The sequence below is a fragment of the Podarcis tiliguerta genome (assembly GCF_965153285.1).
Source record: "Podarcis tiliguerta genome assembly, chromosome: 4".
Classification (NCBI taxonomy): domain Eukaryota; kingdom Metazoa; phylum Chordata; class Lepidosauria; order Squamata; family Lacertidae; genus Podarcis; species Podarcis tiliguerta.
The window spans coordinates 64,565,937-64,587,510 of record NC_139537.1 but is presented as its reverse complement, the minus strand read 5'-3'; the positions used below and the strand labels follow the sequence as shown (position 1 = coordinate 64,587,510).

At 43.8% G+C, this 21,574-nt stretch overlaps 1 protein-coding gene across 3 annotated transcripts in view; it reads left to right on the top strand.

The window, feature by feature from the left end:
* The first annotated feature begins 614 nt into the window (after positions 1-614).
* Positions 615-21,574, top strand: part of EGFL6 (EGF like domain multiple 6) — a 42,538-nt gene continuing 21,578 nt past the window's right edge. Inside the window, exons 1-4 of one of the 3 annotated variants that reach the window (XM_083437457.1) lie at positions 615-772; positions 4,119-4,241; positions 11,978-12,090; positions 18,406-18,498. In XM_083437457.1, the coding sequence (XP_083293583.1) occupies positions 711-772; positions 4,119-4,241; positions 11,978-12,090; positions 18,406-18,498 (391 nt within the window). In that variant the 5' untranslated portion in view covers positions 615-710. Of the gene's footprint in view, positions 773-3,244; positions 3,410-3,728; positions 3,889-4,118; positions 4,242-11,977; positions 12,091-18,405; positions 18,499-21,574 lie in introns of those variants that run through there. The other 2 variants (XM_083437458.1, XM_083437459.1) reach the window with 2 other exon arrangements.

The following is a 21,574-nucleotide window of genomic DNA, read 5'->3' as shown; positions in this document are numbered from 1 at the left end:
ATTGGAGCTCTATCAGCGGAACAGGGATATTCTAACAACTTTCAGCATCCTTAACAAACTACAGTTCTCAAGATTCTTTGGGGGGAGCCAGGGGCATAGCTAGCTGCTTGGGCGCCCGGGGCGGCGTGCACACCCTGAGTGAACTACAGCTGGGGGCGATGGGCAGACATAAGCCCCACACTGCCCTTTTGGGCAGTGCGGAGCCTGCAGGCGCTTGAGCCACCATATCACTCCCAGGAGAGATGCGTGGCTTGGGCACGTTGCAGGCCCCAGGCTTCTGGGCTGCAGGCCTCTGCTCTATTGACTGACTGTATGCCAAAGTTTCTATTGTGCGCAGCTCACAAAATGCTCCTTTCCCTAAGCCCTTGCCAGTTTTGCTGCCTGCCTCTTTCTTCACACTTGCCCGGGCTGCCTACTTATTGCAGGAATGGGAAATGTCTGCTGCCATCCGAATGCTGATAGGACTTCAATTCCCATCATCCCCAGACAGGATAATGGGAGTTGTAGTTCACCAACATCTGGATGGCCACATGTTCCCCAGTCCTGATATACTGGGTACTGGCCTCAACTTGCCTCTCTGACCTATGGTTTTTGCTTTCCTCCTCAGTCAGATACTTTGGCTCAACCAGCTTGTTGAAAAAGGGCCAGCGCTGAGGAGACGCAGATCTCTCCACTCTCGTCCAGGGAGGCCCTGACTGACCCTGCATGGGATGGAGTGCCAGATCCCTTCTTCTGTCAGACAGACAGAGAGAGAGGTTCAAGCTCGCCATTAGTAAGGTTTAAGTTTCAAAGGGGGTTGAGTTATGGGACAATCAGTTAACATGAAGCACATTAACCTTGCCAGAGCACAGCTATACATTACAGGCCTCTTTCATGTTTAAATATCATGGAATGATGTTCAAAGGAAGCTAAGAAGGCTACATTTCATTGTAGTAATATATGGGAAAACAGATAGGCAAAAAAAAAAAAAAAAATCTACCCAAACATGGATTTTCCATGTTACAGAGTGACTTTAGAATACCAATGAATGAATATGAATGAATGAACACACACAGAGAGAAACAGTGGTGGTGGTGGGGAGGCAAGAGTGACAGAAATCTAGGCAAACCATGTCCAGAGCAATGAATTAATACTTTCCAAAATTCCTAGCGAATGCCATGTACAAGTCTTTTCTTTCATTCATTCAAAAAAGCATTGGGAAGATCCCAAGGGGATGGGTGGCTTACAGAAAAAATAATTGAAAATAATAATGTGGGGGTGAATAGAAGTTCAAATAAGGAGGGTGGGCATTATATGTTGGGTTCTATACAAACCAGTTTCTCTCCTGGGGGAAATAGCAGCTGGAGGAGGTTTGTTTTTGTCAGGACTGTGTGGCGAGGGTTAACCCCTCCACACTGTATGCCACGGTGCTGATCCTGAATAGGACAGCCTGTGGCTGTTATTTAAACAGGAGGAACTGGGTACTTTAAATGCAATCATGCATTTAGCATATAGCCTAGTTTGGCCCTGGATGATTTCATTTACAAATCCTTAAAGCCTGAACATCCTCCCCTTCCTTGTATGACCTGTAGACGCAATGCAAAGGAATAGGCAGGAAAAGCATTGAAGAACATAATGTAAACTCCATGTAATCCCAAAGGGGCTTTCACTAGAGTTCAAGCTTTATTGATACAGTAAGAAAATACCAGGAGAAGAGACAGCCCTTGGTGTGTCCTTAGGGATTTGTGGGCAGGTAGGTCTCACTGCACCAATAACATTTCAATTCAATGGAGATGTGTGCTTGAATGCATCCACAGCCTTCGCTAGAGATAGTCCTAGTACTGGAAACTTATGCTGCATTCAGTCTCTGGGATGGAAGCGAAAGGCAATTTCCCAGAGAATTTCTTGCCATGTCAGCAGTGCAGAACACAAAATTGCACTTTTTTTTGTCCTGCTAGTTTGGAACGAAGACACATGCAGCAATCCTGTTGTCATCAGCCAAATTCTTCTCCATTGACACAACACAGTTAATATTAAAAGCTGATCCCATTTTGAGAAGCAATTGGCTGTCATTCAAATGCCTGGTGGTAAAGAAAGGTTTTTGACTGGTGTTGGAATAAATTCAGAATTGTCCCAGGCAAACGTCACTGGGGAGCGCCACTAAGAAAGCCCTCTCCTTCCTTGTCACTCTCCAAATTTCTTTCAGATGAGGCACCTGTAGGTGAGCTAAGGGTCTGAGCAGACCTGCAGAAGAGGTATTCCTTAAGGTACAGAGGTCCCAAGCCTAATGCTGTAGACTCTGTCGCAGTTAACAGGGTGGATCTCTGGACTGAACATTGCTCTAATATCACACATACAGACTTATTCTGAAAATAAGGCACCCGAGCCCAAATGTCCTAAGAGAAGAAAGTGCCACAGGAAATATAGCAATGTTGGTATCCATGCAAATTGAGATAGTTAAATGAGGTGAAAGCGAAACAAGGGGCTGGTGCAGGTATACCCTGATCTCGAAGTTATTTAAGGAGATTTGATTTTGGGTAGCATTTAACTACATCTTGGCAAAATTCAAATGGCACAATTCAAGTTGTGCGACAAACCCGCTTCCCCCAAAATCAGGCCTGTTGTGACAAGTCAATCACGGGGAAAGAAATGGAACGTTTGGGGTAACAATTGCTCAGTGTGCCACATATAACTTTTCCCAACAATACAACAACTGCTCAGTAAATTGCTGACACTGCCTAACCACCTCACAAACTTCATGCAAACAAATCAGGATGAATGCTCAATAAAGGAGTCACTTGGAAAAGACTTCAGAGATAAGCTCGGCGGTTTGAATCCCCGTGATGGGGTGAGCTCCCGTTGCTCAGTCCCAGCTCCTGCCCACCTGTAGCAGTTCGAAAGCACGTCAAAGTGCAAGTAGATAAATAGGTACCGTTCCAGCGGAAAGGTAAACAGTGTTTCCGTGCGTTGCTCTGGTTCGCCAGAAGCGGCTTAGTCATGCTGGCCACATGATCCAGAAGCTGTACGCTGGCTCCCTCAGCCAATAAAGTGAGATGAGCGCTGCAACCCCAGAGTCGGTCACAACTGGACCTAATGGTCAGGGGTCCCTTTACCTTTTTAAGGCAGTCCAGACTATTCGAGCAGTATACGCACCTTATGCTCAAAGCACATGACTTCCCCCATTGAATCTTGGGAACTGAGGTTCATCCCTCACGGAGCTACAACTCTCAGCACTCTTAACGAACTACAGCTCTCAGGATCCTTTGGGAGAAAGTCATGCTTACCAACTCTACAGTGTGGTCTGCGGCGATGAAAGGTGCCTTGGCCCTTTTTAACTTCGGATGCCACGGACTGAACTTGGGATCTTCTGCATCGTGTGATGCAGATGCTCTAGCACTGCACTAGAGTCCAGTTTTTGGAATGGCAGCAGGTCAGGTTCCCCTTGCACCCGCCGCCAAAAATAAAAAATAAAATTGCATATCTATTACTGTCCCAAGTAATATGAGCGATGCTTTATTCCCGAAAACCCCTTACCCATTTTGATTGTTATGGTCAATGCTTGTCTCGCATTTGCTTGTTTCTCATTTGTTAATTACCTGATCTCTTGTCTGGGGACACCCAAGCTGGAGGTGCATAAAGCCGCGTGTTTACGATAATTCCAAGCAAGTGCCGGTCCCACCCCAACCCCCACTCGCCCACCTCTTCTCCATGCAATAAAACCGTTTGCAGCGGGAAGGAAGCGCCCTTGAGCAACGTGGGGGTCTGCCGGGGCGGATCTCCCATGCAAATCTCCGACCCGCCCCCAGGCTGAGGCATGCAGACCCCGGAGAGGCAAAGCTCAGACCCCAGCGTGGCTTTTCCCGTCTGGATCTAGCGCGGGCTCCTCGGTCCTGCAGCTTTGCGCCCTTGGTAGCTGTGCTCCCCTGCCCCATGGAAAGGCTGGGAGGAGTCCAATAGCTGCGGAGAAGAAGAACGGCGAAGCCAGCTGCCAGGGAGGAACAGAAGACCCCGAGAAGCGAGGCGGGGGTCCCTCGGAGAGAGGGGGGCGTGGGCAGCAGCGTCCCTGGATCGTCGCGCGTAGGTTTGCCTTCCAGTTTCAAACTAAAGGACATCTCTCTGTCTCTCTCTCTCTCTCCCAGCTCTACCCAACTGCCTCCTGTTGCTGCCTCAGTTTCCTCAGGCATGGTGCTGCTCGCCTGGAACACTTTCCTAATTCTTGCCTGGCTACCCCTTGTTGCAGGTGGATTCCCCGAAAATGTCAGGTTAGTATCAGAAAGGGGCAGGGGGGTTATGGGGGTTTCTACCGCTTTATATCTGTTCCTTTGGAGCCAGTGCTTTTGTTTTAATGCATATTTTGTGTTTCTCATTTGGTATTTTTATGTCACGAGCCGCCCTGTGATCTTCGGAATGAGGGTGGTGTACAAATTTAATATAAATAGGTTTAAATAAAATAAGAGAGTGGGTGGGGTTTCTCTCTGGCCCTTGTCTGCCAGTCTTTGCGGCTAGGAGTCACCCGCCAAGGGCTGGTTCAAAGCAGCATTTAACTCACCTGGAAGCTGAATCTGTGACCTGCCTCTCCTGAAATTTATTCTGGTGGGTTCTCTGCAGTGCTTGGTCTGCTAGGGCTTTTCCACGCTGGGTGCCAGAGAGCCTGAGTGAGAAATACAGCTGCGAATTGCAGCTCTGTGAGGGGAATGCGTGCAGAGTGCATTTTCAAGTGATCACAGCCTGTGCCTGTGCATCTAGGAGAAAGGGCTTCCACTTTTCCGGATGTTGTTCGGAAGAATTTTGGGTGGCAAGCAATTCTCTTTTGGGGAAAAGAACAAACCAGTAGTTTAAAGGTGTGGCTGCTCTGAGGCTAGTGCTGTGGCGAGCCTTTCTAATCTGTACACCTGATTTAGTGAGGATTTCAATGAGAGTAGTGCAGAAGATAATGCCAGAAGTTGTGTCTGCATGCTGTATACATTAGAAGAGGGGCCAAGGTCAGTGTGCAAGGGATTGCATCTCTCTCTCTCTCTCTCTCTCTCTCTCACACACACACGTGTTTCTCCTCTTCCTGATGCCACCCCTCCCTTTCATCATAGAATTATAGATCTGGAAGGGAACCTGAGGGTCATCTAGTCTGACCCCCTAGAACGGTAGTGGTTCCTTCTTCTGCTTCCCCTTGCCACACCCCATTCCTCCTCTGCTTCCCACATTAGTGGGAAGGCAGTTTATCTCCACCTCTTCTGTCTTGCCTCAGTGCCTTGTTCTGAGGAAGGACCAGGGTGAGGTGGGGAGTCCTTAGCATTCTGTGTGTGGTGACACAAGCACCCTTCTGGTCACCACCCCCAGAATGTCTTCCTTTGAGGAAAGACACACACCTTCCTCACTGGGTGGGTGGGTCATCAGCATCACCAGAGAACAATAATGTAGTGAGCGGTGGACCTGGGGAGGCGGAGGCATCCGTTTGCTGCTTTCCTGCATTCATCTCCTGAGACAATTGTCTCATTCTGCTTCATGGTTAGCCACTTGCAGGGCAGCTCAGTTGTGCCCTGCCTCCTCAACAGCTGATTTCATGTGTTTGCCAAAGAATACTGTATGCTATAACATGTAGCTGGATCTTGCAAGGGGTGTTGTATGTTAAGCCTGATCCGGAAGAGTGTGAGGAGTTCTGTCCAAATCAAAGGGGCAGGTGGTGTTCTTAACTACCTCATGGGATCCAGATAGATTTACACAGCATTTGAAACTGCACATTGGCAGTTGGATGTTCCCAGTAAACTGTCCTGTCTTGTGTGTTTCTGGCCTGGCCACACAGTATATAAAATGTACTGGCAGCACCCCCAAACATGGGGATAGGTGAACTGAAATCAAACCTGGAAGTGGATAAGTATGGTCAGCGAGTTAAAAAAACCTCTGGTAAAACATAGTTTTGAGAGCAAGTACAAATTACCATTATAGAAGCGGTCTGAGTCACTCATTATGTTTTAAAATGTACACCTTTAAAAACCTGCATATGAAATGGATAGATTCATTTAGCTTTATATCTCTCTTGGTCCTGAACCTGCCCCAAAAGCCATAGCTTCCCCACCCTTATTCCAAACCACAGTTTCCAAAAGTGGCCAATATTGACAACCTGGGATCAATGGGATTATGTGAAGGGGTCAAAAGGGCATCAAAAAGGGTCTAGAGGTAGAAAAGAAGTTTCTGAGGTATAGTGCAAAAACCTTGATTAGGAACTATGAGAAATAAAGGGCATATGCACCGTATATACTGTATAATACATCTCCCTTGCCAATGAGGAACCTCTTTATTTAATAAGTTGAATCCACACAACACAACAGTATTCCTTACATGTTATGGTTCCTAGCAATGGCAATTGGTGATTAATAAAGGTTGCTTATATATTGGTATTTCATTTACATTTCTAAGAATTTTGTTTCTAAGCTCATCAAGCGTCAGGGAGCTCAGATGTTTGGGAAGCCCTGCTCTAAACCTGACTTCCTTAACTTGACACTATCCAGATGTTTTGGACTCTCATCAGCCCTACCCAGCGCAGCCCCAAAACATCTGGATGGCACCAGGTAGGGGAAGGCAGCTTAAGCTCACCCCCAGTGTTATTGGATGCCATCCCCTCCCATTTTGATGCTCTGGGGCTTCCTTTAAATGGTACACCTGCCTGAGTTCTTCCACTTGCTTCTTCCCCTCTTTCCTGTTTACTAACTAAACCTTAGCTCTTTCCCCCTCTCTGTTGTCTGCTGGCTGTTTCTCCTGCCTCCTTTCAAGAAACATGGGAGCTAGAAGCATTCCACACCAGTTGGGGCTCTGGCATTCTTCCTTTCACTCATCCCCATCCAGACTCCACAGTTTTCTCTACCATAAGGGATTTTGGGTAGGGAAAGCAGAATCACACTACCTTTCTTTGTACAGCAAGGTTTTTACATAGGGAGTGGGGAAGTCACATTTTGACGTAAAGAAATCGGCGTTGACCTCCCTGCCTCAACCCAGGAGGAGCAGGAGGAGGAGTGAGAAAAGCTCTTGAAGAAGATTCCTAGGAGGAGTTTCTATTCTGAGCCCAGCATCAGCATAGCTGGAAGAAGAGAGGTCTCTAAGGGAAATCTCTTATCTTGAGACCACTAATGGGAAAAGAGTGTATTTTCCAGCATCTGGCGATTCCTCAGAAGCAGAATGCTCAGAAGCATTTGAACATTGAAGAAGCAAGTGGCAACCTCCTCCATCGCATCCCTCTTTGGTTGTCTCCTTTCTACCTTTGTCTCTCACCTGACCCTAGAGGTCCCTGCTCTAGTTTACATCAATATGTTTTGAAGCCAGTAAATCTAGTATTGGGGCAGTGCTTGAATTACAGGGAGCTGAGGGTGCCTTGTCCCTCCAGTTACTGCTTTTATATGGCAATGGAAGCATGGTTGGCCAACCATGGAAGTTGAGGTTTCCCTACTTTCCTCTTCCCTCAACATTTCAAGCACTGTGTTGAGGGTGATAAAGGAAAATTGAGTAACGTATGAGTTTCTTCTAAGTTCTCCTGGAAGAATAAATAAAACACACCATGTCTTATTTAAAAATGTTACCTATCATTTAGCTACTTGAAGCTCACAAAGATATAAAGCTGCGCTACATGCACCACAAGCTCTGGGAGGGAGAGAGAGGTTCCAGTGTGTACTTTGAGTTGGTTTCCTTTAAATGAAGTCACCGGAGGCATTACTGTGGTAAAAGTTTTTATTTTCACATATATGTAGGTTGAGTATAAGCTGAGGGTTCACAGCATTAACACTCCCAACAGATTCTGCTTCCACATTCATGGTTTTTTAGGGGCTACCAGTGCCACAGTATTGGATTCTTATAAAGGACTAGTTGGGCCTCTGTGTCTCTTTCTACCTTAGTCCCCTTACCAGTTTATTGCTTTCACATCCGCACTTTGATGAAATCACTTCCCACACGAAGAGGGTAAGCTTAGCTCTGATTCCCAAATTGTTCTCTCTTTCCTGAAGAATCCATCCTTTGAGAGGTACCTCCTTGAGGAAAACAAGATAGTTGACCCCTCTGTCAGTGTCATCAAGATAATCTTCAGTGATGCTGCTGGTTCCATTAACCTCCACCGTCCAGACCGCTGCGACAGACCCGTCTGGTAACATTCAGACTACTGCCTCCTAATCAATGCAAATGTACTGATCTAGAAGTAAGCCCTATTAATTAGGATTGCACCTTAAATGAATGAGTTAAAAAATATTTGACCAGGATCATGAAGAAATCATTATCATCTATGGGTGGTTGGAAATAAGAGCAGGAAGTCACAAAATTAGAATCAGCTTGGAAAAAAGTGAAGCCAAAGTATCTAAAAAGAAAGTTTTAAAAAAACACAGGAAATGTGGAAATTTGTAGAAGATAAATGACAATAAATAAAAGGGTTTTTTGGAAACCTCTAGGAAATAAAGCAATAAACTTTTGGGATTTGCATTTAGCAGCAGATTTCAAAAGACGTAAATATTACATAAGGCAGGCGCTTTGACTGTACTCCTTTTGGCGCCTGCTAAAAGCATTTTTGTTTAGACAAATCTACCCAGATTGCTGGTGTGTGTTTAGTTTATTTCTGGTTTTGATTTTTTATTGTTTTAATTCTTTATACTATTAATTTTATTGATTTATTTCTTTTGTAAACTGCTTTGAGGGTTTTGAAAACAATCAAACACTATATAAACTTTATAAAATAAAGAAATAAATATTTTCTCTAATTTTGTAGCCTATCAAGTTTGTCAAAAACCTTAAGGAATAACTTTAAACTTATTACTGTACTCCGGAGTAGTTCTTATGACATAAATGTAATTCCTACAAAGTAGTTTGAGACCTTGTAAGAAAAGCCTCGGAAATTGAACAACTCTGACAACATTGCAACTCTGAGTGAGTGAATCCCAAAGCTAAGCAAATGCACAGACCTAAACTAAAAATGGCAGTCAAAGGGAAAGTTAGAGTGAAAAGTTCTCAGTCTTTTCCAACTTTGTAGATGCTGTGCTTTGTATGAGTCGTTGCTTCCTTTGCATGTATGCATGATGGAATCAGTGTGATGTGCTATCACAGGACCTATTGTACACACATGGTCTGCCTTCTGTGTGAAGAATGATTCCAGAGCCTGCAAGGTTGGCAGCTCTTCTGTAGATTGAAACCATTTTAACATGTATAGAAAGATTTTCATGCATGGAGATCTGCATTGTTGCCACACACTAATTGCGGCAGATCACAGTCAGGCCAATGTGTTTGTTTCCGATCAGTTAGCAGCTGCAAAGGTAATTGGAACCTGCCAGATTCTGGTAAGCATGGCTTTTTTAAAAAACTGAAGTTGGTTCTGCTGTTGGTGAATCACAAATACACTGCTAAATTTTACCTTGTGAGAAGTTCAGCAGTAATCCTGGCATATGCCTGGACTAGGCAGTGGGGAATGTTGGAACTCTTTTCTTTCTGTTAATGTGCTTAGCATGTTTTATTTATATGCAATGTGGATGTCATTTCCATTCGATTGACCACTACCCCCCTGCAACTCAGAAGTATCACTTCAGGGTTTCTGGTATCCTTTTGATAGTCTACAGTATCTCCCCTTAAGCCTGAAAATGTATTGGAAGAAAATCTGGAGCCATTTGATGCTGACATGCGATTTTTGCTTTTAATTTTAAGAGGGAGAATAAACCACAAGTTTCTTTTAAAGTATCAGTTGGTTATTATTATTTTTTTGTGAGGTTTGGACTTCGTTGTTGTTTTTTTTCCCCTCTTGGAAACTTTCGAGGATTTAATGCACTAAATATGTTTACCAGCAGTGTTTGGAAGCACAACATTGCAGCTTTTTCTAATTTTCATTGTCATCAATATCCCACAATCATTTCCAGTTTAAAAAGACAGCCCAATCATAAATGTGTTTACTCAGGGCTTCTTCTTCTTTTTTTAAGCTGGAACTTGCCAGAACTCAGTCCTTACACCTCTCAGGTGGGTGCAATTGCCATTCTAAGAGGGAGGTTGTTCAAAGTGACTTCTGGCGCTTCTTTTTCAAGAAAAATAGCACCATGTTTATTTGGAAACAAGACTCACTGGGTCAAACTGTTGCTGACTTCCTTGTAATTATGATGGCAGCCATGGCATCAGGCAGAATTCCTGCACTTAATGGCCAGGAAGTAGCAAACTATATCTTCACACAAGTTGGCAGTCACACATACCCCCACCCTTGACATAGCAAACCACTTTTGAAACTGAGGTGACAATTTAAAAAATCTTATGACGTGGCATAAACACCTGCTGTTCAAGGTGTGTGTGTGTGTTCTTAAAATACTACAGGCCTCTAGGTATGCTTGAGTTAGCAATTTGGATGCATGTCCAATGTTCCTACATCCCATGCTGAATATCACTGGTGATTCAGAATATAGGCTGAAGCTGTTGATTCTTTGATGATGATGACATGAACATTTTTTTAATAGTACCATAGAGCACAAAGTATAATATAATAGTGGGATTTAAAACCTATACAGCTTTTCTATTTAACCTTTATCATTTAAGTTTGAAAATAGTAAGGATAATTTTTTTCAGGGGGGTGGAGGAACTGAACCACGTTTTTTTCCATTCTGCGTTTCCCATTGCTAATAGCAAAGTTATATAGTAACACAATCCACAAAATAATGTTCCCGATAGCCTCTGTTTAGGAATGAATGACAGCAAGATTAAGTGGATTTGTCTTGTTGCTATCAGCTCCATCCAGGCTTATTAACCAAGCCATGTAAAAAGTTTTTTTTTAATAAAACAAAACAAAACAATTTATTTCTCTCATATTTCTTTCCCTAGGAAGCTCTACTACACATAAGGTTTGTGGCTGAATTAATCATGTTTATCTCCAGAGACAATCCATGGTTTCGTTTTACCTTTATGAAAGTTCATAGGAAGTTCATAATGGGATGTCCATAACTATTCTATGGAGAGAAGGCCGAAGGAAACGTCACAAGAAGTTCTGTGATTCTCTCCACTGCATTCCCCCCCCCCTTAACCAAAATCAGCTGAAGGAGATTTGACCTGGAAAGTGGTCAGAAGGGAAAGGGTTTAAGTCTACGAGGATTTGCAGGTGCTCAGGTTGCCTTTGGTTTAAACCAGGCAAAACCAGCCTGCCAGATGTTTTGGGACTACAATTCCCATCATCCCTGACCACTGGTCCTGTTAGCTAGGGATCATGGGAGTTGTAGTCCCAAAACATCTGGCGGGTCGAGTTTGCCTATTCCTGGTTTAAAGAAACAAACCCAAAGCATAGGAGAATGAATCACAGACACCTTGCAATTTGCCTCTTATTTTATTTATGTACAAACTTGTTTAACAGCACCTCTCTTGATAAAATGTTTTATGTGAAAACTATTCTTGCTGCTATGTATAGATTCATATTGGAATTTAACTGCAAAGGTGGCAGAAATGGCTGCGAAAACAGGTGCACATCATTTTATAACCACAGAATCTAGGTTTTTTAGTAGATTTCATAGGCTGACGCTCAATGTGTGATGCTAAAAACTTACATCTGTGCACCAAAAGTCTTTGTGTGCTTTCAAATTCAGCAAATTAGAACTGAAGGAAAATCATTAGATTTTGTGCTGTTATTTGCTGTTTATTTAATTGAGAACTATCCGCAACATTGGCTGGTAAGGGCAGAGATGTACATCTTAATGCAGCAGATGTAAATCTTTTGAGTTAAGGAAATTTGGATATATATGCAGGGCATAGATGGAAGGCCTTGAAAGGGGCAGAGGATTTAGAAGCTTAACAAATAGAAGATAACCAGTATTTTTGCTGGAGGGAGCAAGTCAGTTCTGCTGCAGTGAACCACATAGGCAGATAACACTTGCAATTAGGGTGCTTCAGGAGCGTTTAATTTCAGTTACTTCAAGAGAACACCAGTGTGGCCAGCCTACGCAATGGAGAAATGGAACATCTTTCCAGGTCCTGGTGCTGTAGGGGATCCGTTAATCCATCTGTTCTGTTTTATGCACAGCTCACGAGGTCGTAGGCAGCTCCTAACCATGAATCAACCTGGAGTCTGCCGCTATGGCTCTAAGCTTGACTGCTGCTATGGCTGGAAAAGGAATAGCAAAGGGCACTGTGAAGGTAATAGCAACAACCTTTCATTCCCTTGTCTCCAGAAATATATCCCTAAATTTGAATGGATTTGACTTCCTGACGGGCCTGCCCAGTGGTTTCGAAAATAAAGAAATGAAAGCTGCATATTGCTGTTTGAGGGTTTAAAATGACAAGACAGGGTTAAGTGAAAATGTTCTGTTGCAAGAAAAAAAGTATTCTGATCATTTTAACTGATTTGCTGTACAGCACAGACCAGCCATTAATCATTTAACAGATGCCACAGACCATAATCTATCCATTTATATACATGGATGAGAAGAAAACAGTCCATTAATATTATATTAACTGATACATAACATATTAGCACTGTTGTAGTAAGTACCATAACACGTAGCATCACAATTACTATGTGAAAAAATGCAATTTTCTGCATTATTATTTTTAACTTGTGGTGTAATGCTTCATCTTGTTTCCACCCTCCCTCCTATTAGTCCTGGGCAGATGCTGTACTTTCCAGGGTAGCCAAAATTCCTGATTCCCTGGGCTCTTTCCATAACAAGTTCACAAACGTAGCTCACGGAAGAAAAGAGCTGCAGCTATTACACAAAATGAACCACATATCTTGGAGGAGTCTAAGGTGTGACTTGTAGAGTCCACAAATAGAATAGAATATAAAACAAAAAGTTTTATCCCAGGATAGAGTTGCCCAACTAGCCAGAAGACAAGCAAATAAAATGGCTTGGGTGATTTCCCCCACATCCACAGATACTCTGCTTTCATTTGGACAACAACTGTATGGCCGAAAGTGGGGTCTTGTCGTCTGGGCACACACACTGCCCAGGCTTGCACTCCAGGGAGGTCACTTCAGTGCTGCTAACATAGTTGTTTCACTTCACACCCAGAGCCACACTCCATTCATTCATTTTGATTTGCACATGTGTGCCAGGGAGATGTGGCCTAGTGGAACTAGCTTTGCACACATGTGATGCAGGCATAGTTTAAAATGGCTCCTGTGTACTACTGAAGATGGTGGATAGGTGACACAGGAAGGAAGGAAAGAAGGAAGGCAGTGAGTGCAGTGACACCACCATTTGAAGACAAGCCTACTCGCTAGTTGCGCCTGGCAGCCTCACTCCACTTAAGGAAAAGAAATGGTTGTGGCAGGGAGTACCGCTTAAACAGTCAGGAAGGTGGAGCCAGAAATTCTCATCGCAGGTCAGACCCAGTATTATTATTATCTTAAATTAAATTTCAATACAGTGGTACCTTGGTTTACGATCAGTCCTGTTTATGAACTATTCGGTTTACGAATTCCACAAAACCAGAAGTAGTGTTCTGGGTTTGCGAAATTTAGCTTGGTCTAAGAACGGAAGCTGAACGGTGGAAGGGCACCGGCGCCGGAAGGCCTCATTAGGGAAAGCGCGCCTCGGTTTAAGAACGGATTTGGTTTAAGAACGAAGTTCAGAAACCGAGGTACCACTGTATTGCCTTTCATCCGATGGCCACAGGCCGGTTTACACTATTAAAACACCAAAATAGATAACATAGAAACAACTAAAACACCCTCCCCCCAGTTTAATAGGCCAAAGATTGTTTAATAAGCCAAGGCCTGGTAGAAGAGGAATGTTTTTGCTTAGCGCCTAAAGACATGTAGCAAAGGCGCCAGGAGAGAACGTTCCACAAGTGAGATGCCACCACAGAAAAGGCCTTTTCTCATGTTGCCGTCCACCAGACCTCACATGGAGGAGGCTCATAAAGAAGGACCTCAGCATCTTCTCTGTGCTTGATGAAAGAAAGAAACTGTGTTTCCTGCAGGCTTATTTCCTTGTGTTTTCCCATCATGCTCAGCTGTGTGATGAATATGTGAGCTTTGACCTGCATTCTTTGGTCTGGCTTACTTTCTTGATACATATAGGTTATTTTCCAACCCTGGTACTGTTACAGTCTGGATTGCACTGGGATATGTAGAGCCCTGGTATGATATGTGTATAGTATTGCTTGGTGCTAGGATTCCTGTGAACATATGCAGTAGTTGTATACCTTAGAATAGATTTTAAAAGAACCTTTTATGGGCTCTACCCATGAGCTCCACCCATTACCCTTCTTTATTATTATTATTTTAAGAAGATCACTATGGGATTTCTATGCTCAGTTTTTACCCCAAAGCTGTAGTGTTAGAAATTAAAATACCACAGGGAAAATGCAACCTTTAAGCAAGCCATGCAGAGGTATTTATAGCCAGGTGCTTTTGATTAAGTGGCATATGTTGTCCTCAGGTATTTATGTTAAATGGAGTATTTGCTAGATTTTTAACTGTCTAGCATCCTAATGCAAATGCACCTGAGGATTATCTGTGTTGTTTTCAGCCCTCTGGAGAATTACTTCAACGAAGAACCTATGGTTATTTAATGACTTCTAAGTTTTTAATAAAAAATAGTAAAAACACAAGGGAGAGGTTGAAATCTTTCTCCAGCTGGAGTCTGGCAAAGCTGAATGAACTAATAAAATGTTGACTCTTGGAGTCGTCTCTTTCGTAGACGCTGCATCTGCTGTCCTGATGAGCTTAGCTTTGAATATATGGGGCAGATGAACAAAAGTTCACATCATAATTGATATGCTCACCAGACTGTTGTCCAATCAAAATAGCTGCCAAAAGAGCTTTTTCTCCTTGAACCTTTATTAATGCATGTTGCAGATAATAGCTCTAGTTGAAAGCATTGCCATCTGTTGAATAGAGAAGTCCTTTATTAATAATTTTTGTATTGTTTGTATAACCCCAGTTCAGCTGCTTGAGTATATGGTGTGCTAAGAATGGATAATAATGTGAAGTTCTTTTTAAAAAAGCAAGGAGAGCTTCCCACCAAAAACCAATAGAATATCACTGACTAGTATCCATTTTTCAAAAGCTTTACATTCTTCTCTTGGCAGATATCTGGTTTGAGTCCTGCATGATATATAGTGAATATATAAATTAAGATGCAGACGTTATGTGCATCTTAACTTATGTACCTTGGTTCTCGAACGCCTTGGTATTTGTATGTTTTGGCTCCCGAACGCTAAAAACCCGGAAGCAAGTGTTCCGGTTTTTGAATATTCTTTGGAACATGAACATTCGACTCAGCTTCCGCAGCTTCCGATTGAGTGCAGGAAGCTCTGCAGCCACCTTGGTTTTTGAACGTTTTCAGAAGTCGAACGGACTTCCAGAATGGATTACATTTGAGAACCAAGATACAACTGTGTTGTTTTTTCTTTATTACACTATTCCTTTCATTAGACTACTTTTGGTCAGGATTTTTATAATAAACACCTTTTTCATTAAACCATTTGGAACAAATGATGGTTTAAATTGCCAGATAGTGATGTCTAATAGATTTTAGATTAACATTTTGGGAGACTCTGAAATTCAGTCAAGTTTGGAAACTTCTGAACAGTGGCCAAGGACGTCTACGATTCAGCTAAAAAACAAACTAAATTCCACATGTAGAAGACTCTTATTCTGTGGAGTCTAAACCTAAACCCTGTGACCAAAAGCCCTATAGATTTAAATATATGGGTAGGCGATATAGAAATATGGTGCGTATTTTACTTAATCTTGACTGCAGAAGTGTCACTGGGCATGTGAGCATGTTATGGGAGAAACTGCAGCATGGGACTGGAGTTTTTTGCAGGGTGGGGAGCTGGACATTGAAAGGGTGAGGCAAGTGCTTCAAACGTGCCTGTCCCTACTCTTTTGGTGGATGGATTAGCTGCATGAATTTCTAGAAGTTCAGAGCCCACCTCTACTTCATATTTTGGGATTCGCTCAAAAGCCAGGTGGCCCTCCCTCATGCAGTCAGCTTAGGAGGAGTGTGAAGCTGCCAGTCAGAAGTCCACATGGAAGTATTTGCATAGAAGGACAGTCCTCAGTTGGAAGGCACCCTTTATTTGAAGGACTGTCTTATTTAACCCATTATAACATCACCTGGGTGGCGGTCTGAAAAGGTCACCTGATCCCAGGTTTCTGTGCTTACAGTGAGATGTATTTCTGTTTCAAGTAAATTACTTATTTAAAGTATGTGTAACAGAGCAGCTTTTCCTGCCAACCTAGCAGTTTGAAAGCATGTCAAAGTGCAAGTAGATAAATAGGTACCGCTCCAGCAGGAAGGTAAATGGCGTTTCCGTGCACTGCTCTGGTTCGCCAGAAGCGGCTTAGTCATGCTGGCCACATGAACCGGAAGCTGTACGCCAGCTCCCTCGGCCAATAAAGCGAGATGAGCGCCGCAACCCCAGAGTCGGCCATGACTGGACCTAATGGTCAGGGGTCCCTTTACCAGAGCAGCTTACATACAATCAGTTAAATAGGGTTTCCTAAACTTGGGGACTCCAGCTATTTTTGAACTACAGTTCCCATCATCCCTGACCACTGGTCCTGCTAGCTAGAGATGATGGGAGTTGCAGTCCAAAAACAGCTAAAGTTCCCAGTTTGGGAACCCTGAGTTAAAACAAGATAGTCTCTGCCTACAAGCTTAACAGTCTAAAAGATACAACACCCAGTGAAAAGGGGTGTGGAGGGGAAGGAGGAGGGAAACAAACTCAGGTGCCAATCACTAAATTCAAAACAGTAGTGCCTGGCATGGCAACAGTCCACAGTTCAGGGAAAGGAGGCCGTTGATGGAGTCTTTCAGCAGAGCTGATGAAATGAGTCCTGCTTCTTTCCTCTCCCAACTGAAGCAGCCTGCTGGAGTAGCTGCTACTAAAATTACAGTAATTATTTATAAATTTACAGACATAAATATACATTAGCACATGCAGGTTGTATGCAAATATCTGTGCCCTCCCTTTTCTGGTGATGAATTTCCAGTTTTTTGGCAATGTGCAATGAATGAGTTTAGTAATAAAAGACATACAAATACTAGCACCTCTTTTTGTTGTTGTTAAAAACGTGTGGCACTTCCTATAAATAATAATATAAATAATAAATTATTATTATTTAGGGAAGCTTTTAATGTTTGATGTATTGCTGTATTTTAATATTTTTTGGGAAGCTGCCCAGAGTGGCTGGGGAAGCCCAGCCAGATGGCCGGGGGTATAAATAATAACTTCATGATGAGTACCGGCACCTGTTTTTTTTAGAAAAAAGGCACTGAGTACAGTGGCATAGCGTGGGTTGTCAGCACCCGGGGCAAGGCAACTAATTTGCACCCCCTAACCCGTGGATTTGCGCCCCCTAACCCTAACCCCCAGATGTTGCGCCCGGTGCAGCCGGCCCCCCCTGCACCCCCCATGCTACGCCACTGGCTCATGGTCACCAGTTGGTCTGAATGTGTATTGTATATGTAATGCCTAATACTTCACTAGACCACTGCTGAAGCATCAGATTAATTGAAATTCAGATTGGCATGGAATTTGGGGGGGGGGGGGCTGGGTATTGGAAGTCATCATTAACTTTGCTGTTAGTCATACCCAGTCATAGCCTATAGGAAGAAAATCTAATAAAAGTAAAAAAGACTTCAGTTGTGCAGAGAGATAGCTGTAAACTCTCAGAAAGTAGGGTTTTTGGCAAGCAGGCATTGTGATGCTTGGGTGGTATATTAGATTCTGATATGGAAAAGGGTTCAGGTCCAAATGTGAGCCTCTTTATTCCTCCTGAGCTCTCACTATAATTTCCAGGGGAAATTAAGTCACTCCAGAAAGAACGTGGATCTACAGTAACCTGAAGCAAATCTGGCAATGATTGGAAACAAAATCAAATCAGCAACATTACGTTGAAATAAACATTTTCTGGAGAACATTTATTAAATTCCATAGTAAGCAGGAAAGAAAAGAAGTAGGGGAAAGACAATGGTATATTACAAAGAACAAATCATATATAACACAATTAGAAGTGTTCTTGGGGTGAGTTTCTGTTGGTTTGATTTGCTAAAGTACAGAGTACATTTGGTTTTGTTTTGTTTTTAAAAACTTACCCAGATTCTAAATACATGTGGACATTTTTCAGACCAAGGAATTAGACAAACTCTGCTTTTTGGAGAGCCGGTGTGGTGTAGTGGTTACGAGCGGTAGGCTCGTAATCTGGTGAACCGGGTTCGCGTCTCCGCTCCTCCACATGCAGCTGCTGGGTGACTTTGAGGCAGTCACACTTCTCTGAAGTCTCTCAGCCCCACTCACCTCACAGAGTGTTTGTTGTGGGGGAGGAAGGGAAAGGAGAATGTGAGCCGCTTTGATACTCCTTCGGGTGGTGATAAAGCGGGAAATCAAATCCAAATCCAAATCCAAATCCAAAATGATAATACTGAACGATAATAGCTGGGCTATTTTTCTTCTGTGTTTTCACTTCCTATTTCTCTCCTCCTCCTTCTACAGCTACTTGTGAACATGGGTGCAAATATGGTGAATGTATGATGCCAAACAAATGTAAATGCTTTCCTGGATTCACAGGCAAAACCTGCAGCCAAGGTATGTACAATTTGTCATTTTTCTTGTAAGCGGTATGCTTCAGCTGTTCATCCTTTATTCTCCAGCAGCAGCATGTACATTCTTCAGGAGATGCGCATCCCTGCGTTTCGGGGAGACCCTTTGAAAGGTCAAATGGTTATTTCTGTTATATTTAAATCAAAGACCTCCTCCCATCCCAATACACACACACACACCCCTTTAATTTGAGTATGAAGTTGCAGTAATTTGGGTTCCTGCAACTACAATAGGCACATTGTGTTCTTATAAGAACGTCTGGTGCCTCTTTCTAAGTGTAAGAAATACAACTTATAGGCTAAGGAATCTTGGAATCAACTCAACCTAACACCACTTCTGGCATCCCACTACTGTACTGAGCTGTGCATTCTCCGTGGACTAGGAGAAGCTGTCCTCTGGCTTGCAAGGCCGTGTGAATAAGGGAGCAGAGTCTGATGTCATTAAAGCTGGACTGGAACGGAAGGCCTGCTCAGAAGAACTCTGGCTTTACAGGAGCTGCATGACTGCAATGTCCCATAAAGGGTGTATGTTAGTTTTTTCCTGATGAAATTTACATGTTTTACTATCGGGCAGGAGGCAAAGAAGTGACAGCATAAGCAGAAGAGCCAAATCTCCCCTTGTCTTTTTTTCCCTGTGCTCAAAAGCAGCTGCTGGAGGAAGTGTGACTTTTGGATCAGTACAGCAGCTGTGGGAAAATGGTTGTCCTCTGCACCTGCCTTTTGTACTTGCCTTTTGCACTGTTTCCATGATTAAAGTCACCCCTTGACTGAAGCTGGTATTCAAAGTGAAGTAGGGGGCGAAATTTATACAGTGGTACCTCGGGTTACAGACGCTTCAGGTTACAGACTCCGCTAACCCAGAAATAGTACCTCGGGTTAAGAACATTGCTTCAGGATGAGAACAGAAATCGTGCTCCGGTGGCCCGGCGGCAGTGGGAGGCCCCATTAGCTAAAGTGGTGCTTCAGGTTAAGAACAGTTTCAGGTTAAGAACGGACCTCCGGAACGAGTTAAGTACTTAACCCGAGGTACCACTGTAATATGTACCGTATTTTTCGTCCCATAGGATGCTCCGTCCCATAGGACGCACCTAGTTTTTTGGGGGGGAAATAAAGGAAACAATTTTTCCTTCATTTCCCCCCCAAAACGAGGTCGGGGAACAGCGGGATGGTGGCGCTGTGCCTCCCCGCTGTCCCCCAAGCTTGTGGGGCTGGCCGATGTCTGCCCGAAGCATGGGGCGCTCTGCTTCAGCGCGCCCCGTGCTCCGTGCAGCAGGTTGCTATCCGCAGCCTAGGGAGCCCTGTGGGAACTCCTGCAGGGCTCCCCAGGCTGCGGATATCTGCCGGGCGCGAGGAGTACTCTGCTTCAGGGTGCCTGCGCGCCGGGCGGCAGGCTGCTATTCGCAGCCAATTAATTCAGATGTCTGATCCATGCATAAGCGGGGGCTGGTGGTGGTTCTAATGTAAAATCTCAGGTGGTTCTAATGTAAAATCTCAGGTTACCTGAGTGTGGGTACACAGAAGTGAATTGTGTGGATGTGACTTTTCAACATACGTGGTGATGTTTTGCTGGGTGCTAACCCTAACTCACGACGGGGTGAGCTCCCATTGCTTGGTCCCTGCTCCTGCCAACCTAGCAGTTCAAAAGCACATCAAAGTGCAAGTAGATAAATAGGTACCGCTCTGGCGGGAAGGTAAACGGCGTTTCCGTGTGCTGCTCTGTTTCGCCAGAAGCAGCTTAGTCATGCTGGCCACATGACCCGGAAGCTGTACGCCGGCTCCCTCAGCCAGTAAGCAAGATGAGCGTCACAACCCCAGTCGGTCACAACTGGACCTAATGGTCAGGGGTCCCTTTACCTTTACCTTTAACCGTAACCCTTTGTTTCCACTTGCTCATCGCTTTTGTCTCCATCAGCACAAAGGAAAGGGTGCCACATGCCTATTACTATTGGTTGTTGCTGAAGGTTCCTTGGCAGTGGGAAGGAGGAAAAAAGTTAAAACAGCTGTTTTCTGTTGAACTGCTCTTCTGCAAAACAGCTGTATTAAAAATAAAATTGGCTCGTGCAGGTACAGCAGATGGGGAAGGGGAACAAAAATACTGTCTGCAAATCCCTTTCTCCCAAATCGCTCTCCCTGTCCTGCCTTGTCCGTTTTGTATTTGTGTGTGAAATGTGCAGCTCATGTTCTTCTTCTGAGCCACACCATAGCTTTCCGTGTTGGGAGGGAGCAAGGCTAGGGAAAATGGAGGCACTTTGTGTCTTTGCCTGCCAGCCATTCTTCCCCTGGCAAGACACTCCTTTGTGGGTTGCCGGTTCTCTACCTGGTGGTGCTGGGTGAGACACACAAATATATATTTATTTTTGAAGCTGCTATTTTGCATGAGTGTGTACCAGTAATTTGGAAAAAGATGATGCTGCTGTTTTGCCCACTGTGAAACATTGGCTCTGGCGAAACTTTATTACTATGTTATTCCACAGACAAAACAGTTCTTTAGAACAAAAGGTGCGCACTCACAGGTAAACAAATACCTGTGTGTGTACCCCCAGTGGAGCTCAGGTTTCCACAACTTCTGGAGGCCACAGAATTAGTAGCTTGAGGGGAGAGGACAATGTCACTCAGCATGATACTTCCCATAAAACACCACCCACTAGTATGGACAGGAAACATTGAGACAGATTTAAATGGAACATGCTGGGGGGGGGTGTCAAAGTATGCATGGATAAATTGGATCCATGCTACACACATGTGCATTAACACCTTGGTGTGTGCACAGCCAAATTGTCCTTGCTTTTTTCTTTCCTCTCCAGTTTCCCTAGGGTAAGAGCTATTTAAATCTTCCAGTCAATATATAGAGGCTGTTTCCCTAGGGTAAGAGTTTCCCTATGGTAAGAGCTATTTAAATCTTCCAGTCAATATATACAGGTTGTGTTTTGCCATCTCAGAACTTTCTACAGTGGAAATAACACTCAAAAGTCTTCTTAGTGTGTGTCCACTCCACTGCAGAGGCTACACATAAGTGCCATCAATTGCCAGAGCTGTGTGGTGGTTTTGCAGAGGCTGCATGT